The following is a 27,514-nucleotide window of genomic DNA, read 5'->3' on the forward strand; positions in this document are numbered from 1 at the left end:
ATTGCGGTACCTTCTATCTGCTGATAGGAGGTCAAAGAGATTGTGGGATGGAAGGGAGGGGTGGGTTCCCCGACAATGCTGAGGGATCTGCAAAGTCAGCACTTCTGGTGTACGTCCTGGACGGGGAGCGGGTAGAGAAACCCCAATGATTCTCTCAGTAGTCCTCACAATTTGGTGCAGCGTCTTGAGGTCAGATGTCTTGCAATTCCCATCCCAACACTGATACAGCTTGCTCAGTACTACACTCTTGATGGTGCTCTGATAGACAATATAAACAACAGATGTGTGGTGCAGGAGTAGGCCATTTGGCCCTTTGAGCCAGCACCGCCATTCACTGTGATCATGGCTGATCATCTACAATCAGTACCCCGTTCCTGCCTTCTCCCCATATCCCTTGACTCCGCTATCTTTAAGTGTTCTATCTAACTCTTTCTTGAAAAGAATCTCAGGTTGGGGGAGCAACACCTCATATTCTGCCTGAGTAGTCTCTAACCTGACGGCATGAGCATCAATTCTAGTAATTTCTCCCCCTCCCCTTTCTCTGCTTTTCCATTCCCCATTCTCCGGCAGAATGTGGTTACCTACTTGAACATCGTTTTCTCCTTTCGCTTTCTCTTCCTTTCCTCTCTTTTCTATAAGTGTATACCTCAGATAAATATTACGTGGATATTTGTGGCATATATGACTATATGATATATATGTACAATATCTGAAATACATCTTATGGAAATGTTTGTTTGATGATGAACTTCAATAAAAAAATTACAAAAAAAGGAATGGAGGCAGGGATCCTCACTCAGTTCACTCTCCTCAGGAAGTGGAGACGCTGCTCTTCTTCGTTGATACACCAGGTGAGATCATCCGTGAGGTGTGCCCCAAGAAACTTGGTGCTCCTGATTCTCTCCGCAGTTGCTGAGCAGTCGGAAACTGTCAGCCTGCTCCTTCCTCTCAGCCGCGTGTTTGTTACGGCCGCACCGTCCACATAATCCAGAGATCACTACTATCACCGTTGTGCATTTTAATCTCTTACCCAACTCCCTCTGCTCAGTCTGCAGATCCTTGTTTGTTCTGCCTCTGTGACATTTTTTTTTCATTTGCACTGACATGGATCACAACTCGCCGTCCACATCAAGAGTGTGCTGAGACCAGCCGGGGACAGACAGACAGACCACAGTGATGGGGCTGATCAGCAAAAATGATGAAACAATGTACAGGGAGGAGGTCAAACACTTAGAGAGCTGGTGCAGTGACAACAACTTGATGCTTAATGTCACCAAAACCAAGGAGAAGATAGTCGATTTCAGACGGTCTCAGACTGAGCACACACCCCTCAGCATCAGCAGCTCCACAGTGGAGAGAGTGGAAAACATCAAGTTCCTTGGGGTGCAGATCTCAGACAATCTCACCTGGTCCAGGAACACCACTGGGATTGTGAAACGGACCCAGCAGAGATTGCACTTTCTGAGGAAGCTTAAACAAGCATCACTCCCCACTAACATCTTAACTACATTCTACAGAGGAGTGGTTGAGAGTGTTTTGACCTTTTGCATCCCAACCTGGTACTCCAGCTGCAGTGTTGCGACAAAAAAGCCTTGCAGAGGGTGGTTAGGGGAGCAGAGAAGGTTATTGGGGTCTCCCTACCTTCTGTCCAAGACCTCTTTCAGAGTCGATGCCTCCAGAAGTCACGGTACATCATTAAAGACCCCTCACACCCTCTCCATGAACTGTTTGCTCTTCTGCCATCAGGCAAATGTTACAGGAGCATCAAAACTAAAACCACAAGGCTACTAAACAGCTTCCTCCCACAGGCAGTCAGACTGCTAAATAGCTGCTCTGTCTGACTCTGCTTTGGACACTTTTAACTTGCATTGGACACTTATAACTTGTTTTTAACTGACATGTGGCTGTTGTGTTTTACTATTTATTGTTATGTTTATTATTTAGTGTTGCGTTTGTTTAGTTATGATTGCACTGCTCGTGGGAAACGCTGTCTCATTCTGCCCTGCAGAGCTGATGTACGGTAGAATGACAAATATTCGAATCGTGAATCTTGACTTCCTGGTTGGCACCCATAGAACGTCACACAGAGTGATCAACCCGGATCCAGCTCCCGCTCCAGCTCCCGCTCCCGCCGCCGGCCAGAGTCACCGGCTTGGACTGCGGTTATGAGCCTACAGGCGCTGCACTACCGGCGGGGCAGCCTGAGCGTCCTGGACCAGCTGCTGCTGCCGCACCGCAGCGAATACCGGCTGGTCGGTGGCGTCCGCGCCGGCTGGGAGGCCATCCGGGAGATGAGGGTGCGTGGCGGAGGGGGTGGAAGGAGAGGAAACGTGTGGTGAGAGAGGGAGCGTGTCGGGGAGGGAGAGGCAGAGGAAAAGGGGAGGGAGGAAGTGGGTGTTGCATGGGGAGAGAAATGAGGGAGGGGAAAAGTGAAGTGGAGAAGAAAGGGGACATGGGGGAAGGGGAAACTGGTAAAGTAGGGTCTCGGAGGTGGAGGAGTGGCCGTCAGGGAGAGGACATTAAGAAGAGTGAGGAGGGGAAAGATGGAGAGGAGAACTGGAAGGGGAGAAGTAGGGTGGAAAGGAGGGAAAACGTGGAAGGTTAGAGTAGGAAGGGTAACGTTCTACGACCTACATACGCACTTTCAAAGACTCTTTACAACTGGTTCTCAGTATTTAATGCATAGTTTGTCTTCTTTTGAACATTGGTTGTCAAGACTTTATTTATGTATAGTTCTTCATAAAATTCTATTGTATTTTTTTCTTCCCATAAATTCCTGCAAGAACATATCCTACTTTGAAGTTTGAAAATCTCCCACTCAGTGCTTGCAGTTTTTTGGTGTTGGACTTCGCATCTTCAGGACACCACTATGTGATTCATTAGAGAGCGGCCATCTTGTAACCACCAATGACCTTGCTCCCCTGTTCACTCCCTCTGTGTAACCTCTGAACTCTTTGCAGGTACGGGGTGCCCCAGCAATTGCCATCGTTGCGTGTTTGAGTCTGGCTGTAGAGCTTCATGGGAGAAAGGACCTCGACAAGGAATCCATTGCAACCTTTGCTCTGGAGTCGCTGGACTATCTTGTAACTGCCAGGCCCACGGCTGTCAATATGGCAAGGGCAGCCCAGCACCTAGCTGAATTTATATCACAAGAGGTCAAGCGGACAGATTCCACTCCAGAGAACTTCAAAGAAAGGTGAGCTCCAGCCAGTGGCTAACTCCTCCCTTGTGTGTACTGTGGGCACAACTTCATCCAAGGATTATGGAGATGTCGAGGTTAAATAACTGGAATGGCTACTAAAAGCACTGAAATAGTTACTATTTTTCTTTTCACAGACACTGCCTGACTGCACAGTAGCGTAGACAACACAGTGCTTTACAGTGCAAGCGATCCGGGTTCATTTCCCGCCTTACTGCTTGTAAGGAGTTTGTACATTCTCCCCACGACCGCGTGGGTTTCCTCTAGATGCTCCAGTTTCCTCCCACAGCCCAGAGTCCTACCTGTTGGTAGGTTAATTGGTTATTGTAAATTGTCACGTGGTTGGGCTAGGGTTAAATCGGGGGGGGGGGGGGAGTTTCTGGGCAGGGTAGCTCGAAGGGCTGGAAGGGCCTATTCCATACTGCATCTCAATAAATAAAATACATGCCGAATGTTGGAATTCAATTATTTCCATCTGTATCCTTGCTCCAAGTTCCTGATCTCAGAAATAATCTCTCTAAGACCAGTCTAACCCTTTCCTCCAACCTAACCCTTCATTTTTCTATCAACCATGTGCCTATCTAAGAATTTCTTTAGTGTCCCCATTGTATCTGCCTCTACTACTCCTGGAAGCACATTCAACTCGCTGTTAAAGAATTCACTTCTGACATCCTCCCAATACTTTCCTCCAATCACCTTAAAATTATGCCCTCTCATAGTCGCCATTTCCACCCTGGAGAAAAGTCTCTGGCTGTCCACTTGATCTATGCCTTTCATCGTCTTGTACACCTCTATCAAGTTGCATGATTTGTCCTTTTTAGCACATTTGTTGTTTGTCAGTCTTTGTTTAGGTTTTTCATAAATTCTATTGTATTTCTCTGTTTTCCTGTAAATGTTTGCAAGAAAATGAATCTCAATATATATAATGACCTATATGTATTTTGATAATGAACTTACTTTGAATTTTGTAGGCAAAGAGCCTTTTCCTGTGCTGTACTGTTCAATGTTCTGAAGCATTTTTTTTCCAATCCAACAGTCTGATTTGCAGAATCGAGTCCATGATGGAGAAGGACATTCACGATAACCACAGTATTGGATCCCATGGTGCTGAACACATCTTGTCCAAGGTGGAAACGGATAAGGTGACAATCCTCACGCACTGTAACACCGGCTCCCTGGCAACAGCAGGATATGGCACCGCACTGGGTAGGATCCCATGAAATCACAGCACTGATCGGATAAGTGCCATTTGCTTCTCTGATTGACTTCGACTTCACCCCTTACTTTCTCCTTTATTAGATTCAAAGATTCTGCAGATGGCGGAAATCCAGAGAAACAAGTACAAAATGCTGGAGGAACTCAGCAGGTTAGGCAACACCTGTGGGGGGGGGGGGGGGAAGGGGTGAACAATAAACAATTGATGTTTCTGGAATATTAGCTTTTAATATTATTAAGGTGAATGTCAGCTTTATTTCAGCCTTATCTGTCACATGTACATCAAAACATACAGAGTAAAATGGGATGTTTGCATCAACGACCAACAGAGTCCAAGGATGTTCTGGATGAAGCCCACGTGTCACCGAGATTCTGGTGCCAACATAGTATGCCCACAACTTACTGATGCTCACTCAAGCATCTTTGAAATGTGGGAAGAAACTGGAACACCCAGAGGAAACCTGTGTGGTCATGGGGAGAACTGTGGAATTGAACCAGGGTCCCTGGTGGTGTAATAGCATTGTCATAAAACCATGAGACGTAAAGGCATAATTGGGCTTGTTGAGTCTGCACTGCTCTGCCATTCCATCCTGGCTGATTCATTCTCCCTCTCAACCCCATTCTTATGCCTTCTCCCCATAACCATTGACACCCTTACTTATCAAGAAACCATCAGCCTCCTCCTTAAAAATACCCAATGACTTGGCCTCCACAACTATGGCAATGAATTCTGCAGATTCACCACCACCAGCTGAAGAAATTCCTCCTCATCTCTGTGCTAAAGGACATACTTGTATTCTGAGGCGGTGTCCCTGGTCCTAGACTCCTCCGCTACTGGAAACATTCACTACACATCTACTCTATTTGGACCTTTCAATAATCGATAGGTTTCAATGAGATAGCTCCTCTCTCCTCTCATTCTTCTAAGCTCCAGTGAGTACAGGCCCAGAGCCAACAAACACTCCTCATATATTAACCTTTTCATTCCCAAGATCTTTCTACGCCACCGTTTTGCCTCAAACGTCTTGGCTCGAAACATCATGTCTTTTTCCCTCTACAGATGGTGCCTAACCTGCTGAGTTCCTCCAGAATCTCTAAATTCCAGCGTCCACAGTCTGTCTCATGTGTCTCCATCTTGGATGTTTTACTGTACTAAGGGTGTAATGTAAGTGCAGTTTGTCATCCTCTCTCTTGACAGGTGTGATCAGATCTCTCTGGGCTTTGGGTCGCCTGAAACACGTTTACTGCACAGAGACCCGGCCCTACAATCAGGGGGCGAGACTGACTGCGTATGAGCTAACCTATGATAAGATCCCTGCCACACTCATTGTCGACAGCATGGTTTCCATGGCGATGAAGGAAAAGCACATTTCAGGTAGTTTTCTGATTTGGAATATTTGGTCCAAGCCTCAATCCTGATGTGGAGACTGTGATAGTGGGTGGACCAGTCACTGGTAATGGAGTTGTGGTCACCCCATTACAGGGAGGAAGTGGAGACCTTGGAGAGGGTACAGAGTAGGTTCAGCAGGATGGTGCCTGGATGGGAGAACTGATAGAAGTTTATAAAATTACGAGAGGCATCGACCGACCGTCTTGACTCTTTTGGCCAGCATTGAAATATCTAGTACTAGAGGGCATACATTTCAGGTGAGAGGGGAAAGGAGGTTTTCCTCATTTTCCTACATTGCTATGAAATAAGGTCCCAATCTGCTCACCCTCTCGTTATAATTTGATCCCTCGAGTCCTGGCAACATCCTTGTAAATCTTTTCTGAACTCTTTCCAGTTTAGTAGCATTCTTCCGATAACAAGGTGACTACAACTGAACTCAATGTTCCAAGTGCAGCCTCACCAATTTCTAATATAACTGCAGTGTAACATTCCAACTCCTGTGGCACCAATTTCAATTCAACTTCCCATGGCCTGCTTACTGCCACGATGAGACCACACTCAGGCTGGAGGAGCAACACCTCATATTCCATCTGGTAGCTTCCAATTTGATGATAAGAACATTGATTTCTCCCCCCCCCCCCCCCCCCACTTTGTCCTCCTCTTTTCCTTTTTCATCCCTTCTCATCTGTCCATCACCTCCCTCTGGTTGTCATCTTCCCCTTTCTTCCTCCATCCATTTGCAGAACCTGGGCCTCTGTACCTCCCTTTGCAATTGGATCCTCGACTTCCTAACCGGAAGACAAGAACCTGTGCAGATTGGTGATAACATATCCTCCTTGTTGACGATCAACACTGGCACACCTCAGGGGTGTGTTTAGTCCACTGCTCTACTCTCTATATACTCATGACTGTATGGCTGGCATAGCTCAAATACCATTTGTAAATTTGCTGATGATACAACCATTGTTGGTAGAATCTCAGGTGGTGACAAGAGGGCGTACAGGAGTGAGATATGCCAAAGCGGTGCCGCAGCAACAACCTGGCACTCAATGTCAGTAAAACGAAAGAGCTGATTGTGGACTTCAGGAAGAGTAAGATGAAGGAACACATACCAATCCTCATAGAGGAATCAGAAGTGGAGAGAGTGAGCAGTTTCAAGTTCCTGGGTGTCAAGGTCTCTGAGAATCTAACCTGGTCCCAACATGTCGATGTAGTTATAAAGAGGGCAAGACAGCGACTATACTTTTTAGGAGTTTGAAGAGATTTGGCATGTCAACACATACACTCAAAAACCTCTATAGCTGTACCATGGAGAGCATTCTGACAGGCTACATCACTGTCTGGAATGGAGGGGCTACTGCACAGGACTGAAAGAAGCTGCAGAAGGTTGTAAATTTAGTCAGCTCCATCTTGGGTACTAGCCTACAAAGTACCCAAGACATCTTGAGGGAGTGGTGTCTCAGAAAAGCAGCGTCCATTATTAAGGACCTCCAGCACCCAGGGCATGCCCTTTTCTCACTGTTACCATCAGGTAGGAGGTACAGAAGCCTGAAGGCACACACTCAGTGATTCAGGAACAGCTTCTTCCCCTCTGCCATCTGATTCCTAAATGGACGTTGAATCTTTGGACACTACCTCACTTTTAAAAAATATACAGTATTTCTGTTTTTACATGTTTTTATATCTATTCAATATACATAATTGATTTACTTGTTTATTATTATTTATTTCTCTGCTAGATTATGTATTGCATTGAACTGCGGCTGCTAAGTTAACAAGTTTCATGTCACATGCAGGTGATAATAATCTTGATTCTGATTTGTGTCAGATCCCTTCATCGACCCTTTACCTCTTCTACCTAACCCCACCACCTCACCTACCCATCTTCCCCCTTATCTGGTCTCACTTGTCAGCTACCAGCTTGTACTGCTCCCAGATTTTATTCTGGCTTCTGCCCCCTTCCTTTCCAGCATTGATGAAGGGTCTCGTCTCCCTCTCCATAGATGCTGCCTGACCTGTGGAGTTCCTCCAGCATTTTGTGTGTGTTTCCCAACTCTTGTACCCAGTGCCCTGAGCTGTAACAGGCAATATGCCGAACGCCTCCTTCACCGTCTGAGAACTGCGATTAGAACCTGGAATGGCACAGGCCTTTCGGCCCACAATGTGGTGCTGACCTTTTATTTTTGTTTGATTAGCACTGGTGCTTCACAAGCAGAACTGACTCTGATCTCCAGTGTGTGGTGTTGGTCATGTCAGACCAGGTTGTGGGGGTGGGAATGAGAGCAAGCAGACCTAACATCTTCACGTATACTCCCCCCCCCCACCCCCCTCCCCGGCTCTAGCGGTCGTAGTGGGAGCAGACCGGATTGTGGCCAGTGGTGACACGGCCAATAAAATTGGCACCTACCAGCTGGCTATTGCGGCCCACCATCACCACATACCCTTCTACGTGGCAGCTCCCAGTTCGTCATGCGACCTCAGCCTGGAGAGGGGCGATCAGATCGTGGTGGAGGAACGGCCTGCGGAGGAGCTCACGGATGTTAATGGAGTTCGCATTGCGGCACCAGGTGAGGGCCACTGTTCAGTGTGAGGGTAGCTCTGCCGGGTGATTCTTTTGGGTCCCTTCCTCTTCTTGAGCTGAATGCCTCCTGCTCCCTTACTCCCTCCTGCTTAATTTTACAGCTGTCCAAGCTTTACTCTGCTTCAGTAAAGCAGCCAGAATAATCAAAGATCCCAGCCACCCCAGGCATTCTGTCTCCCCCCAACTCCGTTGGGCAGAAGATATAGAAGCCAAAAGGCACATAATATAAGACTCAAGGACAGCTTCTCTCCTGCTGTTTTAGGAATATTGGACAATCCCCTTGTGTTATAGCATAGACTCTTGACCTTACAATTTATCTCATTATGACCTTGCACCTTATTCTCTGCCTGCACTGCACTTTCTCTGTAACTTTAACACTTTATTCTGGGCTCTGTTATTGCTTCCTGTGCCTGTGTCAAGTGTTCTGACCTGCTCCCAGCACATCGCTGTTAATGCAAATAACGTATCATTCTATAGTTTGATATACATGTGACTAATAAATCTAATCTTGAAAACTTTTTCTACCACTGATGTAATGAATGTAGTAGGGAATCTAGGACCAGAGGGCATAGTCTCAGAATGCAAGGACTGCCCTTTAGAACAGAGACGAGGAGGAATTTCTTTAGCCAGAGGACGGTGAATTTGTGGAATTCATTGCCACAGACGTCTGTGGAGGCCAAGTCACTGGGTATAGTTAAAGTGGAGTTTGATAGGTTCTCAATTAGTAAGGGTGTCAAAGGTCACAGGGAGAAGGCCGGAGAATGGGGAGGAGAGGGATAATAAATCAGCCATGATGGAATGGTGGAGCAGACTTGCTATAATTCTGCTCCAATGTCTTATGCTCTTGTGAATTGATCTGTATGAACAGTATACATGACAAGCTTTTCACAATCCCTCGGTACCTGTGACAATAATAAACCAATTGCATTTCCAAACATAGCATTCCAGAGGGTGTGCCACACCATTAGTGGATCCTGTCTCGTATCAGAAAGGAGCTCAGGAACAGCTTGTTAATAACTGGTTTACTGTTGCCATCTGTATAAAGATGTGGTGATCCAGATAGATTATTCCATATATGGGTATATATATTCTTTATTCATTCATTTACAGGATGTGGGCGTCACCAGTTAAGCCAGCATTTATTGCCATCCCTAGTTGCCATTGAGAAAGTGGTGATGAGCAGCCTTCTTGAACTGCTGCAGTCCTCGAGGTAGTACAAAAGGAAAGTTAAGAGAGGTGTACATGAGGTGGACAGTAATAATTTTTCCTGGAGAGATGAAAACTTGATTTATGCCAAGAGGGGAAAGATTTGATAGGGAGCAAAGGGTCACCGTTTTTGTACAGGGGGTGGTGAGTTTATGGAATGAGCTGCTAGAGGAAGTGGTTAAGGTAGGTGCAATAGTATCTCTTGACAAGCAATTGGATAGATATTTGGCAGGATGGAATTTGGAGGGGTATGAGCTGAACACAAGAAATTGGGACAGAGTGGGCACTGTGGTGGGTATGGTCTGGTTTTGCCAAAGGGCCTGTATCTGTTGTAGAGCTCTATGACTATAAGAACATGCAGAATATAGTGTTACTGTATCAGAGAGTGCATAGCAGGTAGACAAATTGCGGGGGCCGCCATGAAGTAGATTGAGGAACTGATTGAGACGAGAACAACATTTAAAACACACTTGGAAAGGTACATGAACAGGATCATGGGCCAAACGGGGGACAAGGAGATGGCTGATGAACTAAATGAGTATTTTGCTCAGTCTTCACTGTGGAAGACACTAACAGTATACCTGATTTTGTAGTGTGTGAAGGAAGAGAACTGGGTGCAGTTACTATTACAAGAGAGAAGGTGTTCAAAAAGCTGAAAGTCCTAAAGGTACATAAGTCACTCGGACCAGATGAACTGCACCTTAGGGTTCTGAAAGATGTAGCATTAGAGATTGTGGTGGCATTAGAAATGATCTTTCAAAAATCATTGGACTCTGGCATGGTGCCAGAGGACTGGAAATTTGCAAATGTTACTCCACTCTTGGAGAAAGGCAGCAGAAAGGAAATTATAGACCAGTTAGCCTGACCTCAGTGTTCGGGAAGATGTTAGAGTCAATTGTTAAGGATGAGGTGATGGAGTACTTGGTGACACAGGACAAGATAGTACAAAGTCAGCATGGTTTCCTTCAGGGAAAGTCCTGCCTGATGAACCTGCTGGAATTCTTTGAGGAGATTACAAGTAGGGTAGATGAAGGGGATGCAGTGGATTGTGTATATTTGGACTTTCAGAAGGCCTTTGACAAGATCAAACACATGAGGCTGCTTACCAAGTTAAGAGCCCATGGTATTCCAGGAAAGTTACTAACATGCTTAGAGCACTGGCTGATTGGTAGGAGGCAGCAAGTGGGAATAAAAGGACCCTTTTCTGGTCGGCTGCCAGTGACTAGTGGTGTTCGTCACCCCAGTGTTGGGACCTGTTCTTTTTATGCTGTATATAAATGATTTAGATGATGGAATAGATGGTTTTGTTGCCAAGTTTGCAGATGATACAAAGACTGGTGGAGGGCAGATAGTGTTGAAGAAATAGGTAGGATGCAGAAGGACTTAGATTAGGCAGATGGGCAAGAAAGTGGCAAATGAAACGCAACGTTGGAAAATGCATGGTCATGCACTTTGGTAGTAGAAATAAATGTGTGGACTATTTTCTAAATGGGGAGAAAATCCAAAAATCTGAGATACAAAGGGACTTGGGTGTCCTTGGCGGAACACCCTAAAGGTTAACTTGCAGGTTGAGTCGGAGGTGAGGAAGGCAAATGCCATGTTAGCATTCATTTCAACAGGTCTAGAATACAAGAGCAAGGATGTGATACTGAGGCTTTATAATGCACTGGTGAGGCCTCACCTTGAGTATTGTGAACAGTTTTGGGCCCCTCATCTTAGAAAAGATGTCCTAGCATTGGAGAGCATCCAGAGGAGATTCACAAGAATGATTCCAGGAATGAAAGGGTTATCATACGAGGAACGTTTGATGGCTCTGTGTCTGTACTCGCTGAAATTCAGAAGGATGAGTGGGGGTGATCTCATTGAAACCTTTTGAATGTTGAAAGGCCTAGACAGAGTAGATGTAGAAAGGATGTTTCTCATGGTGGAGAGTCTCAGACAAGAGGGCACAGCCTTAGGATAGAGGGGTGCCCTTTCAAAACAGAGTTGTGGAGAAGTTTTTTTTGCCAAAGGATGGTGTGTTTGTAGAATTTGTTGCCATATGCAGCTGTGGAGGCCAGGTCGTTGGGTGTATTTAAGGCAGAGATGGATAGGTTCTTGATTAGACATGGTATCAAAGATCACAGGGAGAAGAAAAAAGGGTCAGCCATGATTGAATGGCTGAGCAGACTCATTGGGCCAGGTGGCCTAATTCTGCTCCTATGCCTTAAGGACTTATTTTGCCATGGGACTTAATCAGGGATATTAGGATAGATTGTTTCAATGGAAAATGCCTGTGTGTGACTTCATTTAATGTGGGAGACTGATGCACGGACAACCACCACACAATCCTTGATAGATCGAGGTCAGGGTTCAGTGGAATGGAATGTGAGTCGACTGGGGACCCTTCACTGCTGCAGCCTTCCTTTACCTTCACCGCCATTGTGATGTGTCCTCATCTTCTGCCAGAGGACGTATAAACTTCTATCTGAAAAGGAGGTCTGGTGTTGTTCTCTCTCTGCAGGGATCGGGGTCTGGAATCCAGCATTTGACATCACTCCCCATAGTCTGATTACAGGAATCATCACAGAGTTTGGGGTTCACACCCCTCAGGATTTGCGGAAGGCTCTGGCTGAGAGAGCAACTCAGGGCTCCTGAACATCTGAATGACTCTTTCCTCTGCTCAGGAGTCCAATCGTGCTGTTTAGGTTTCCTGAATGTTGAGTATGGTAGCGGGTCCTCGTTTTGTAATGGGAATGTATGTCAGAAGAAATAAAATCTTGATTAGGTTTGTTGAGCTTGTCCTTCATTCAGTATAATCACAGCCGTTTGTCTGTCGTCTTTGGTTAGTACGGAACCAGGCCCTCATCCGTGCCAACTGTGTTGTCCAGTGATCTCGTCCCATCTGCTTGCATTTGGCCCATACCCTCTAAACGTCTCCTATGCATGTACTGTCTAGATGGGTTTTCGGTTACTAATGTGCCCACCTCAACCACTATTTCTAGTAGTTCGTTCCAAATACACACCACCATTTGTATGAAGAAGCTGCCCCTGATGTCCCTTTTAAATCTGATCTTAACGATTCCCTTTGTTTTTAGCATCCCCTCACTGGTAAAAAGAAGAATTTCACATTGTCAATGACCCTCATAATCTAATATACCTCTATCAGGTCACTTTTCAATCTTGTGTTCCAAGGAATAAAGTTCTAGTCTATACAATCGCTCCGTGTAACTTGGGCCCCCAGGTCCGATAACATCCTGGTCAATCTTTTCTGCATTGCTTCTAGTTTAAGAACATCTGTGTGATAATTTGAGTCAACTCTGACATTCTAAGGGGTTGTCTATGGTAAATTTCTTAATGGAGAATGCTTGTGTGTGCCTTTGTTTAATGTGGGGAGACTGATGCATGGGTAGCCACCACAGTCCTTGACAGATCGGGGTCAGGGCCCAGTGGCATGGAATTCAAGACTACCAGGCTTTCACCTCTGCAGCCTTCCTCGGCCTTCGTTGCCGCTGTGATGTGTCACCATCTTCTGCCAGCTCCACTGATAGATAGATAGATACTTTATTCATCCCCATGGGGAAATTCAACATTTTTTCCAATGTCCCATACACTTGTTGTAGCAAAACTAATTACATACAATACTTAACTCAGTAAAAATATGTTTACTTAAGTAGTTTACTTAATACATTGAGTCCTAACCCCGGCACTTTAACATATCTTACTCCTGGCAGTTGAATTGTAAAGCCGAATGGCATTGGGGAGTATTGACCTCTTCATCCTGTCTGAGGAGCATGGCATCGATAGCAACCTGTCGCTGAAACTGCTTCTCTGTCTCTGGATGGTGCTATGTAGAGGATGTTGAGGTCTTAGTTGGGTCGCTCTTTGTCTGGAACCTCCCCTTTGATCTTACTGCCATGGGTGACTGTACCAGGAGCTAAACTCCAGACGACATCACTCTTGGGTTGTCAGGAACTCACAAGCCTCACCACCATGACAAAGTGATGATCCTCAGAGAAGCGCACAACGATCCAAGGGCAGCCTCAGCAACATTACCAATAACTATACTATAACTTCCCAACTGATGAAAGAGATACAGTGTGGTTACAGGCCGTTCTTGTCCAGCAAGCCTGCGTCACCTGATTACACCGAATTAACCTACTAAGTCATTAGTCTTTGAAATGTGGGAGGAAACTGAAACACCCAGAGGAAATCCACACGATTACGGGGAGAATGTACAGCCTCTTTAAAGACATCTTTGGAAATTGAACCTGAGCTGCAGGCACTGTAAAGCTTTTTTAACAATTCCTCAACTTTATTGGCGTCATATAACAATTACAGCACGGAAACAGGCCATCTCGGCCCTTCTTGTCCATGCCGACACTTACACTCACCTAGTCCCACTGGCCCGCACTCAGCCCATAACCTTCCATTCCTTTCCTGTCCATATACCTATCCAATTTTACTTTAAAAGATAATACCGAACCTGCCTCTACCACTTCTACTAGAAGCTCATTCCACACAGCTACCGCTCTCTGAGTAAAGAAATTCCCCTTTGTATTACCCTTAAACTTTTGCCCCCAACTCTCAAATCATGTCCTCTTGTTTGAATCTCCCCTACTCTCAATGGAAAAAGCCTATCCACGTCAACTTGATCTATCCCCCTCATTATTTTAAATACCTCTATCAAGTCCCCCTTCAACCTTCTACACTCCAAAGAATAAAGACCTAACTTGTTCAGCCTTTCCCTGTAACTTAGGTGCTGAAACCCAGGTAACATTCTAGTAAATCTTCTCTGTACTCTCTATTTTGTCGATATCTTTCCTATAATTCGGTGACCAGAACTGTACACAATACTCCAAATTCGGCCTTACCAATGCCTTGTACAATTTTAACATTACATCCCAACTCCTATACTCAATGCTCTCATTTATAAAGGCCAGCATACCAAAAGCTTTCTTCACCACCCTATCCACATGAGATTCCACCTTCAGGGAACTATGCACCATTATTCCTAGATCACTCTGTTCTACTGCATTCTTCAATGCCCTACCATTTACCATGTATGTCCTATTTGGATTATTCCTACCAAAATGTAGCACCTCACACTTATCAGCATTAAACTCCATCTGCTATCTTTCAGCCCACTCTCTTAACTGGCCTAGATCTCTCTGCAAACTTTGAAAACCCATTTCATTATCCATAACGCTACCTACCTTAGTATCATCTGCATACTTAGTAATCCAATTTACCACCCCATCATCCAGATCATTAGTGTATATGACAAACAACATTGGACCCAATACAGATCCCTGAGGCACACCACTAGTCACCGGCCTCCAACCTGACAAACAGTTATCCACCACTACTCTCTGGCATCTCTCATCTAGCCACTGTTGAATCCATTTTACTACTTCAATATTAATACCTAATGATTGGGCCTTCCTAACTAACCTTCCGTGTGGAACCTTGTCAAAGGCCTTACTGAAGTCCACTGCTTTACCCTCGTCAACTTTCCTCGTAACCTCTTCAAAAAATTCAATAAGATTTGTCAAACATGATCTTCCATGCTGACTATTCCTAATCAGACCCTCCCTGTCTATCCAGATAATTATATATACCATCTCTAAAAATACTTTCCATTAATTTACCCACCACTGACGTCAAACTGACAGGCCTATAATTGCTAGGTTTACTCTTGGAACCCTTTTTAAATAATGGAACCACATGAGCAATACGCCAATCCTCCAGCACCATCCCCGTTTCTAATGACATTTGAAATATTTCTGTCAGAGCCCCTGTTATTTCGATACTAACCTCCCTCAAGGTCCTAGGGAATATCCTGTCAGGACTCAGAGATTTATCCACTTTTATATTCTTTGAAAGTTCCAGTACTTCCTCCTCTTTAATTGTCATAGTTTCTGTAACTTTCCTACTTGTTTCCCTTACCTTACACAATTCAATATCCTGTGGTGACCCACTTTCTGCGCAGGCGAACCGGCTCACAAATAGCCAGTGTGCAGGGGGAGACTTTGGTAATGCACCTCTGACGTCATTTCTGCCCAGAGAGGGCGGGCGCTAGGGATTAAATGCCAGCGCCGCGAAGTTTGAATAAACTAGTCTCCAAATGACTTATCGACTGCGTGTCGTCGTTTCAGCGCTGTGTGTAGCACATCGCTACATTGGTGACCCCGATGGTCCAAACGGGATTTGGACCAAAGATGACCGACTCTTCATCTGTTCACGCAGTTTCACTGAAACTACCGACTTTCTGGACGCTGCGACCACGCGTGTGGTTTAGCCAAGCAGAAGCCCAGTTCCAGATTCGGCAGATATCCTCTGATTTCACGCGTTACTACCACGTGGTGAGCGCCCTTGACCAGGAGATGGCTGACCAGGTTGCGGATTTCATACAGTTGCCCCAGAAGAAGGCAAATATGAAGCATTCAAAGCGCTGCTCATTGAGACCTTTGGCCTCTCACGGCGTGAACGAGGTGCCTGCCTGCTTCACCTGGACGGTTTGGGATTCAGACTGCTGTCAGCATTGATGAACAAGATGCTGTCCCTGGCTGACGGACACAAGCCCTGCCTTATGTTCGAGCAAGCGTTCCTAGAGCGACTGCCCGAGGACATACATCTGCTGGTGGTCGACGCAGATTTCAGCGACCCCCGGAAGGTGGCGGCCCGGACAGACGTGCTGTGGAAAGCCAAGAGGGAGAGCGTGGCATCCGTCGGTCAGATTACCAGGCCACGCGCCCAACAGCGGACCAGACCAGGCCCAGCAGGGGGGCGCACACAACACAGAGGCAGGAGTGAGGAAGCCTGTGAACAGTGGTGTTTCTACCACCAGCGGTGGGGCACAAAAGCCCGCCGTTGTCACCCGCCCTGCAAGGGCCAGGGCCAGGGCCAGCTGCCGCTAATGACTATGGTGGGTGGCCACCAGGACAGCCTCTTGTACGTCTATGACAAACAGTCGGGACGCCGCTTCTTGGTCGACACCGGAGCGGAGATCAGCGTCTTGCCCCCGACGGGGTACGACACCCGCAACAGGAAGCCAGGACCCACCCTGAGGGCCGCAAACGTCAGCATGATATGGACCTACGGCACCCGCACAGTGCAGCTGCAGTTCGGCGCCAGCCGGTTCACATGGGACTTCACACTGGCCGCAGTGGCCCAACCACTCCTGGGGGCAGACTTCTTGCGAGCTCACAGCCTGCTGGTCGACTTGCAAGGGAAAAGATTGGTACATGCCGAAACTTTCCAGACGTTCTCCCTGGGTGAAGCCAAGTTGCCGGCCCCACACCTGGACTCCATCACGCTGTCGGACAACAAATTCACCAGAATCCTGGCGGACTTTTCATCGATTCTGGCACCGCAGTTCACGGCAGCAATATTTCCGACCCAGGGACCACCCCTCCACGCCCGCGCACGAAGCCTCCCCCCGGAAAAGCTCCACCTGGCGAAGGAGGAATTCAAGAGGATGGAGGAATTGGGGATCGTACGGAGGTCTGACAGCCCATGGGCCTCCCCCCTGCACATGGTGCCCAAAGCAGCCGGGGGTTGGAGACCATGCGGCGACTACCGCAGACTGAACGAGGCTACCACTCCAGACCGCTACCCCGTGCCGCACATACAGGACTTAGCAGCAAACCTGCACGGGGCAAGAATCTTTTCCAAAGTAGACCTCGTCCGGGGATGCCATCAAATCCCGGTGCACCCTGAAGACATCCCCAAAACAGCACTTATCACCCCGTTCGGCCTGTTCGAGTTCCTCCGAATGCCGTTTGGCCTGAAGAATGCCGCACAGACATTCCAGCGGCTAATGGACATGGTGGGACGCAACCTGGACTTTGCGTTCATCTATTTGGACGACATCCTTATAGCCAGCAGTTGTCGTCAGGAGCATCTGTCCCATCTCCGCCAGCTCTACTCCCGCCTGAGTGATTTCGGCCTCACGATCAACCCGGCCAAATGCCAGTTCGGTCTCGATACCATCGACTTCCTGGGCCACAGGATTACCAAAGACGGGGCAACACCTCTGCCTGCCAAGGTAGACGCGATCCGCCACTTTGCTCGGCCCAACACGGTCAAAAGCCTGCAGGAGTTTGTTGGTATGGTGAACTTCTACCACCATTTCCTCCCCTCAGCAGCCCTTATCATGCGCCCTTTGTACACCCTGATGTCGGGTAAAGGCAAGGACGTTACTTGGGACGAGGAGGCCGCAGCCGCTTTCGTTAAAGCCAAGGAAGCCTTGGCAGATGCCGCGATGCTGGTGCACCCCAGAACGGACGTTCCGACCGCACTCACGGTGGATGCATCCGACACAGCAGTCAGTGGGGTGCTGGAGCAGCTCATCGAGGGGCGCTGGCAACCCCTGGCATTCTTCAGCAAGCACCTACGACCACCCAAACTCAAGTACAGTGCTTTCGACCGGGAGCTGTTGGCTCTATACCTGGCGATCCGGCATTTCAGGTACTTCTTGGAAGGCAGGCCGTTCACCGTGTTCATGGACCACAAACCGTTGACTTTCACGTTCACGAAGGTGTCCGATCCCTGGTCTGCTTGCCAGCAGCGACATCTGTCCTACATCTCCGAGTACACGACGGACATCCAGCATGTCTCGGGAAAGGACAACGTTGTGGTGGACGCACTCTCCAGACCAGCTGTCCAGGCCCTGTCCCTGGGGGTGGACTGTGCAGCACTGGCGGAGGCGCAGCAGGCAGACGACGAGATGCCCAGCTACAGGACTTTCTCGTAGGCCCAGGTGATAGGACCCTCCTGTGTGACATGGCTACCGGCCAACCTCGCCCCATCGTCCTGGCAGCCTGGAGGCGGCGAGTTTTCGACTCCATACGTGGTTTGGCGCACCCATCTTTCTTTTTCAATCTTTTTATTAATATCAACATGATAAGATTAGTACATAGATAATGGGATTACAAACTTACAAAATTAAAATAAACATAAAAGGATACACAAGCAATAAGTACATTATAGTTAAGTCTTCCCAAATCATGAATGATACAAATGTCATATAAACGAAACAAAAAAAAACTAAGTAATTCATGTTGGAAAAAAACAGAAAAGAGAAAAAGAAAAAAAAATATTAATACCCTAAGAAAAACTAAACTAACAAACTAACCACTAACTATTAAGAAAAAAAAGAAGGAAAGAAGAAAAAAAAGGGCTGTTTATAGTATCTATATAAAAAAAATTACAAAATCATCAGTGTCCCCAACTCCGATCCTCTCAACACATATATATATATATATAATCAAAAACCGGAAAAACAAATAGGATTGGAACAGGGTCAAATTACATCATGTGAAAATATTGAATAAATGGCCTCCAAATCTTTTCAAATTTGATAGAAGGGTCATATATGACACTTCTAATTTTCTCCAAATTTAGACATAACATAGTTTGAGAAAACCAATGAAATACGGTAGGGGGATTAATTTCTTTCCAATTCAACAAAATAGATCTTCTAGCCATTAATGTCAGAAATGCAATCATCCGACAAGCAGAAGATAAATGGATTGACCCCATCAATGGTAAACCAAAGATTGCAGTAATAGGATGAGGTTGTAAATCAATGTTCAATACCGTGGAAATAATATCGAAAATGTCTTTCCAATATTTTTTCAAAAGCGGACATGACCAAAACATACGAGTTAAAGAAGCTATCTCAGAATGACATCTGTCACATATAGGATTTATATGGGAATAAAAACGAGTCAATTTATCCTTGGACATATGAGTCCTGTGCACAACTTTAAACTGTATCAATGAATGTTTAGCACATATAGAGGATAAATTAACTAATTGAAGAATTATATCCCAATTCTCAATAGGGATAGTAAAGTTAAGTTCTCTTTCCCAATCATTTTTAATCTTATAAAAGGCCTCTGAACGTATTTTCATAATTATATTGTAAACCCATCTATCAGGACAACTGTCTGGCTGGTCTCCAGCAAGTTCGCTTGGCACGGACTTCGCAAGCAGGTCAGTAAATGGGCCAGAACGTGCGCGCAGTGCCAAACAGCCAAGATGCAGCGGTACACTAAAGCCCCACTGCAGCAGTTTGAACCCACCTACCGGAGGTTCGACCACATTCATGTGGATATCATGGGCCCCCTACCAGTGTCCCAAGGAGCGCGGTACCTCCTAACTACAGTAGACCGGTTCACGAGGTGGCCAGAGGCGGTCCCGCTCACTGACACATCTGCTGATTCCTGCGCCCGAGCACTGATTGCAACCTGGGTAGCACGCTTTGGGGCACCGGCCCACATTACCTCCAACAGAGGCGCCCAGTTCACCTCCAGCCTGTGGTCGGCTGTGGCCAGCCTGTTGGGCACGCAGCTACACCACACAACTGCCTACCACCCACATTCGAACGGACTGGTGGAACGCTTCCACCGTCACTTGAAATTGGCTCTCATGGCCCGCCTCAAAGGGCCTAACTGGGTGGATGAGCTTCCCTGGGTCCTGCTTGGAATTCGTACAGCGCCCAAAGAGGATCTGCATGCCTCGTCGGCCCCTGGCCGTCCCGGGAGAGTTCATACCAGCCCCAAGGGGGCAAGAGGAAGAACCCGCAGCAGTCCTGGACAGGCTACGCGAAAGGCTCGGCAACCTGGCCCCCGTACCAACTTCACAGCACGGACGGACCCCGATCCATGTACCCAAAGACCTGCAGAACTGTAAGTTTGTGTTTGTACGAAGGGGCGGACACCAGGCACCGCTACAGCGGCCGTACGAGGGGCCGTTCAAGGTGATCAACAACAACGGGTCCACGTACGTTCTGGACATTGGGGGGAAAGAGGAGGTTTTCACGGTGGACCGACTCAAACCAGTCCATGTGGACTTGGTGCAGCCGGTCGAGGTTCAGGCACTGCGGCGCAGAGGCAGACCTCCCAAACAGACTAATCCAGACTGTGGACATTGGGGGAGGTGTATCGCCGGTTCTGGGGGGGGAGGGGGGGGGGTTATGTGGCGACCCACTTTCTGCGCAGGCGAACTGCCTCACAAAGAGCCAGCATGCGGGGGGAGACTTTGGTAATGCACCTCTGATGTCATTTCCGCCCGGAGAGGGCAGGCGCTAGGGATTAAATGCCAGTGCCGCGAAGTTTGAATAAACTAGTCTCCAAACGACTTACCGACTGCATGTCGTTATTTCAGCGCTGTGTATAGCATATTGCTACAATCCTTCTCTTTAGTGAATACTGAAGAAAAGAAATTGTTCAAAATCTCCCCCATCTCTTTCAGCTCCGCACATAGCTGTCCAGTCTGATTCTCTAAGAGACCAATTTTATCCCTCACTATCCTTTTGCTATTAATATAACTGTAGAAACCCTTCGGATTTATTTTCACCTTACTTGCCAAAGCAACCTCGTATTGTGGTGACCCACTTTCCAGCGCACTCGAACCGGCTGACAAAACGGTGCGCGCCGGCAGAAAGGCCGGCCCCAAACAGAGTGCCAGGCCTTCGTCACCAGCAAGGGGAAAAGCCCGCGCGCAGGAAGGGACTGTGAATATGTGCCCCCTACAGTATTCCCGCCTGGGGAGGACGGAAACGGAAAGGTTTAAAAGCGAGGCTGCGAAGTTTGAATAAATCTTTAATGCAACTGCAACTCACTGTCTGCGTGTGGTTATTCCAGCGCTGTGTGTAACACACCGCTACAGTATCTTCTTCCAGCTTTTCTAATTTCTTAAGATTCTTTTTACATTCTTTATATTCCTCAAGCACCTCATTTACTCCATGCTGCCTATATTTATTATAGATCTCCCTCTTTTTCCAAACCAAGTTTCCAGTATCCCTTGAAAACCATGGTGCTCTCAAACTTTTAACCTTTCCTTTCAACCTAACAGGAACATAAAGATTCTGTACCGTCAAAATTTCACCTTTAAACGACTTCCATTTCTCTATTACATCCTTCCCATAAAACAAATTGTCCCAATCCACTCCTTCCAAGTCCTTTCGCATCTTCTCAAAGTTAGCCTTTCTCCAATCAAAAATCTCAACCCTGGATCCAGTCCTATCCTTCTCCATAATTATATTGAAACTAATGGTATTGTGATCACTGGACCCGAAGTGCTCCCCAACACATACGTCCGACACCTGACCTATCTCATTCCCTAACAGGAGATCCAACACTGCCCCTTCTCTAGTCGGTACCTCTATATATTGCTGCAAAAAACTATCCTGCACATATTTCACAAACTCCAAACCATCCAGTCCTTTTACAGAATGGGTTTCCCAGTCTATGTGTGGAAAATTAAAATCTCCCACAATCACAACCTTGTGCTTACTACAAATATCTGCTATCTCCTTACAAATTTGCTCCTCCAATTCTCGCTCCCCATTAGGTGGTCTATAATACACCCCTATAAGTGTTACTACACCTTTCCCATTCCTCAATTCCATCCAAATAGTCTCCCTAGACGAGCCCTCTAATCTATCCTGCCAATGCACCTCTGTAATATTTTCTCAGACAAGCAATGCAACACCTCCCCCTCTTGCCCCTCTGATTCTATCACACCTGAGGCAACGAAATGCAGGAATATTTAGTTGCAAATCACACCCCTCCTGCAACCATGTTTCACTAATAGCTACATCATCATATTTCCAGGTATTAATCCATGCTCTAAGCTCATCCATCTTTCTTACAATGCTCCTAGCATTAAAATAGATGCATTTAAGAAACTTTCCACCTCTTCCTCTCTGTTTATCCCTAACGATGCAATCAACTTTATTATCTTTTTCTTCCTTCTCCCCTACATCTTTGGTCTGAGCGCTCCCCTTCTCTATCACCTGCCTATCCTCCCTCACACACTGTCGACTAGCTTTCTCTATTTGTGAACTAACCTCTCCCCTAGTCTCTTCAAATTGATTCCTACCCCCAACCATTCTAGTTTAAAGTCTCCCCAGTAGCCTTAGCAAATCTCCCCGCCAGGATATTGGTCCCCCTAGGATTCAAGTGAAACCCGTCCTTTTTGTACAGGCCACACCTGCCCCAAAAGAGGTCCCAATGATCCAGAAGCTTGAATCCCTGCACCCTGCTCCAATCCCTCAGCCACGCATTTATCCTCCACCTCATTCTGTTCCTACTCTCACTGTCGCGTGGCACAGGCAGTAATCCCAAGATTACTACCTTTGTGGTCCTTCTTTTCAACTGCCTTCCTAACTCCCTATATTCTCCTTTCAGGACCTCTTCCCTTTTCCTACCTATGTCCAGGACCTCTGGCTCCACACCCTCCCACTTCAGGATATCTTGGACGCGATCAGAAACATCCTGAACCCTGGCACCAGGGAGGCAAAATACCATCTGGGTCTCCTGATCGTGTCCACAGAATCGCCTATCTGACCCCTTAACTATTGAGTCCCCTATTACTACTGCCTTCCTGCCCTTCTGAGCCACAGGGCCGGACTTTGTGCCGGAGGCACGGCCACTGTTGCTTCCCCCAGGTAGGCTGTCCCCCCGAACAGTACTCAAACAGGGATACAGCCACTGGGGTACTCTCTAGTACCTGACTCTTCCTCTTCCCCCTCCTAACCGTGACCCACCTGTCTGTCTCCCGTGGTCCCGGTGTGACCACCTGCCTGTAACTCCTCTCTATCAACTCCTCACTCTCCCTGACCAGATGAAGGTCATCGAGCTGCAGCTCCAGTTCCCTAACATGGTCCCTTAGGAGCTGCAGCTCGGTGCACCTGGTGCAGATGTGGACTTCCGGGAGGCTGGGAGACTCCAGGACCTCCCACATCCGACACCGAGAACAAGAAGCTGCCCTCACACTCATACTTCCCCCTTTCCTCAAATAACAGGAACAACTGAAACCTAAACCTACCTTGCCTCGCCCGCTTCCACCTAAGCCCATTGCGCCCAAGCCCTTAAGCCTTCGCTCTGCTCTCGGCTCACCCCGCTGCCTGCTGTATAAGGCTGTGTCCTTTTTAAATCCTGCCCGCCGTCACACGCCTGTGCAGTCCCGCCTCTCAACTCCGATGAGAATAAGAAAAATTCAAGATGGCTCCCGCCATACTCCCGCTCTGATCCTCCGACTTCCTTCTCCAAATGTCAGCACTTTCTCAATGACTGAGCACCCACTCATTCTGAGATAAAGAATGTCCGGGGCTCACAACTCTGTGTGAAGACATACCTTAACAAGCAGCCAGCTTTTTGTTCTGAGGCTGCGTCACCCACTGGTTCAGCTCTCTTCAAGGACAGGAATATCACTTGCAGATCATGTTAGTCTCAATGAAATAACTGCATGTTCTTCTAAACTTACTTCCATATTCTCTCTTGGGAGAGCCATGCTGTCCAGTAGTCTGGTGAATCTATACTGCACCAAGGCTTACAGAAGAGCCAACATAAGCACAAAAGATTCTGCAGAACCTGGAAGTCCAGAGCACCACGCTCAAAATGCTGGAGGAACTCGGCAGGTCAGGCAGCATCTATGGAGGAGAATAAATAGTCAGCGTCTCAGGCCAAGACTCTTCATCAGGACTGGACAGGAAGCATGCAAAAGGCAGAATAAGAAGGTGGAGGGAGGGGGAAAGGAGTACATACTGGCAGGTGATAGGTGAGGGTGGAGATGGATGGGTGGTGGTAGGGGGAATGAAATAGAAGCTGAGAGAAGAGTGGTAAAGAACTGAAGAAGAAAGGATCTGATAGGAGATGACAGTGGACCATGGAAAGAGAGAGAACCAGAGGGACCAGAAGTTGGAGAAATTTACTGTTCATGCCATCAGGTTGGAGACTGCTCAGATGGATTCTGAGGTGTTGTTCCTCCACTCTGAGTATGGCTCATTGAGAATCGATGTATTGGAATGGAAAGTTGAATTAAAATAGGTAGCCACTGGGAGATCCCACATATTTCGGTGGATGCAACAAAAGTGAAGCAGTCTCCCAATCTATGTCGGGTCTCAACACATTAAGCGGGCACTCGATGCCGACATCAGCAAACAAGAAACAGCCTACCTCCAACACCTTTCAAATAATTTGGAAGGGACTTCAGTCAGGCTTGTTTGAAGAAATCTGTGCCCAGTTATAATCAACATATCGCTTGCAGCATCAGGGGTCCCAATACACTCGACCATAGTTATACTACGATTAGGAATGCCTACCAGTCCATGTGTAGACCACATTTCGGGGAATCTGATCACATAGCTCTCCCTCTCTTACCTGCGTACAGGCGGAGGCTGAAGAACAAACTCCAGAGATAAGGACAATAAAGAGGTGGTCACGTGAGGTAGAGGAGCGGCTACAGGATTGCTTTGAGTTGGTGGACTGGGCCGTGTTCAAGAATTCATCAGAAGATCTGGACCAATACAGCATAGTTGTCATGGACTTATAAAGACAAGTGTAGGTGAGTGTCCCCCATAATATCATTCAGAGTTGTCCCAAACCAAAAGCCCTGGATGTATCAGGAGATCCACAGTCTGCTGAGGGCCAGATGTAAAATAAATTCAGCAACTAAGTAAAACACAAGAAATCCAGGTATGACCCCCAGAAGTCATCTCACATGGATTACTGAAAGATGTTCAAAACTGTGCCAAGGCTTAGATGCTATCACCTCCTACAAAGTGAAACCAAGCGACATAGGTGACAACAAGGCTTTGCTCCCAGATGAACTCAATGCCTTTTATGATCGCTTTGAGCATCAAAACATGGAGGCTCCTTCAACAACGTTCTCAGTCCATGACAACCCTGTGATTTCAGTCTAAGCCCAATGTGAGAGCATAGTTCATGAGGGTATACATGATTACATCCACTGTGATGAAGTACTTTGAGAGGTTGCTGATGAAACAAATCAGCTGCCTGAGAAGAATTCTGGACCCACTCCAGTTTGCCTACTGTCACAACAGGTCAACAGCAGATGCTATTTCATTGGATCTTCACTCAGCCCTGGAACATCTAGACAGTGATGAATCATACATCAGGATGTTCTTTATTGACTAAAGCTCAGCATTCAATACTATCATCCCCTCAAAACTAATCAATAAGCTTCAAGACCTTGGCCTCAATCCCTCCTTGTGCAACTGGATCCTCAATTTCCTCACTTGCAAACCCCAGTTATTTCAGATTGGCAACAACATCTCCTCCACAATCTCCATCAGCACAGATCCAATGCCATATTTGTTTGCTCATGACACCACTGTCGTTGACTGAATCAAAGCTGGTGATAAATTAGCACATAGGAGGGAGATTGAAAATCTGGCTGAATGGTGCTACAACACCTCTCACTCAATGCCAGCAAGACCAAGGAGCTGATTATTGACTTCAGGATGAGGAACCCAGAGGTCCATGAGCCAGTTGTCATTGGGAGATCAGAGGTGGAGGGGGTCAGCAGCTTTAAATTTCCTCGGAGTTATAATTTCAGAGGATCTGTCCTGGGTCCAACACATCAGTGTCATTATGAAGAAAGCACAGAAGCACCTCTACTTCCTTAGGAGTTTGCAAAAATTTAGCATGCTATCTGAAACTTCGATGAACTTATATATATATACATGTGTGTGGAGTGAATATTGACTGGTTGTATCATGGCCTGCTATGGAAACATCAATGCCCTTGAACATAAAATCCTACAAAAAGTAGTTGATATAGCCCACTCCATCAAGGGTAAAACCCTCCTCACCACTGAGCACATCCATACAGAGTGCTGTCGCAGGAAAGCACCATCCATCATCAAGCATCCAGACCATGATCTTTTCTCACTATTGCCATCAGGAAGGGTACAGGAGCCTCAGGACTCACATTCACCAATTTCAAGAACAGTTACTACCTCTCAACCATCAGGCTCTTGAACCAGAGGGGATAACTTCACTTGCCCCATCATTGAAATTTTTCCACAACCTAAGGACTTGCTTTCAAAGACTCTTCATCTCATGTTCTCGATATTTATGTATTATTATTATTCTTTCTTTTGTCTTCTTTTTGTATTTGCAGTTTGCCATTTGCACATTGGCTGTTTGCCCGTCCTGTTGAGTGTGGATTTCATTGATTTATTGTGTTTCTTGTATTTACTGTGAATGCCCGCAAGAGAATGAGTCTCAGGGTTGTCCATGGTGACATTTATGTACTTTGGTAATAAATTTACTTAGAACTTTGAACATAACATTCCTTAGTCATAATACTGCAGGTGTTGGAATGGGAAATAATTGGCAGGTCGTGGAGAAGCAGAAAGGTGATGCACCCGAAGTTTTAACTGTTTCTCCCAACACCTGCTGAGTGTTTCCTGCATTTTCATTCAGGCAGAGATTGGAATCACAGGAGAAAAGAATTGGAAAGCTACCAGATGTGGAGAATTTCTTTCTAGAATTGTGTCTGAAATCTAAGAGCTGCCTAACCTGGACTCTCTGGTTTACTTTGATTTTTATTTATGACGTCCAAGAAGTTGGTGAGGCCAAATTTAGCCCTGCTCACCTACCTACAGGAAAGATAGACAGACAGACAGACAGACAGACATACTTTATTGATCCCAAGGGAAATTGGGTTTCATTACAGTCGCACCAATCAAGAATAGTGTAGAAATATAGCAATATAAAACCATAAATAATTAAATAATAATAAGTAAATAATGCCAAGTGGAAATAAATCCAGGACCAGCCTATTGGCTCAGGGTGTCTGACATTCCGAGGGAGGAGTTGTAATGTTTGGTGGCCACAGGCAGGAATGACTTCCTGTGACGCTCAGTGTTACATCTGGGTGGAATGAGTCTCTGGCTGAATGTACTCCTGTGCCTAACCAGTACATTATGGAGTGGATGGGAGTCATTGTCCAAGATGGCATGCAACTTGGACAGCATCCTCTTTTCAGACACCACCATCAATATGATTGGACAAATACAGAGAACATCTATACAGATGGATGATGCTGGGACTGGAGTTATTGGCAAATGTTGAAACGATTAGGATTTAATTATCTGGAGTGCAGAAGATTTGATAGAGGTA

The 27,514-nt window shown here is 46.6% G+C and overlaps 2 protein-coding genes across 3 annotated transcripts in view; both read left to right on the plus strand.

The window, feature by feature from the left end:
• The window catches only part of c16h19orf53 (chromosome 16 C19orf53 homolog), a 355,432-nt gene that overhangs the window by 312,500 nt on the left and 15,418 nt on the right, over positions 1 to 27,514 (plus strand). The gene's annotated exons all lie outside the window — the stretch shown is intronic.
• mri1 (methylthioribose-1-phosphate isomerase 1) lies at positions 2,073 to 12,365 on the plus strand. 2 transcript variants are annotated; one of them, XM_073068998.1, is made up of 7 exons: positions 2,073 to 2,297; positions 2,961 to 3,196; positions 4,236 to 4,405; positions 4,499 to 4,565; positions 5,590 to 5,789; positions 8,147 to 8,371; positions 12,095 to 12,365. In XM_073068998.1, exons 1-7 carry the CDS (start codon positions 2,166 to 2,168, stop codon positions 12,226 to 12,228), a joined length of 1,164 nt encoding a protein of 387 aa, XP_072925099.1. In that variant the 5' UTR covers positions 2,073 to 2,165; the 3' UTR covers positions 12,229 to 12,365. The 2 variants fall into 2 exon arrangements, with proteins under 2 accessions (XP_072925099.1, XP_072925100.1); XM_073068999.1 differs by lacking the exon at positions 4,499 to 4,565 and having other exon boundaries at positions 5,613 to 5,789.

The sequence above is a fragment of the Hemitrygon akajei genome, chromosome 16 (genome assembly GCF_048418815.1).
Source record: "Hemitrygon akajei chromosome 16, sHemAka1.3, whole genome shotgun sequence".
NCBI classification, from domain to species: Eukaryota; Metazoa; Chordata; class Chondrichthyes; order Myliobatiformes; family Dasyatidae; genus Hemitrygon; species Hemitrygon akajei.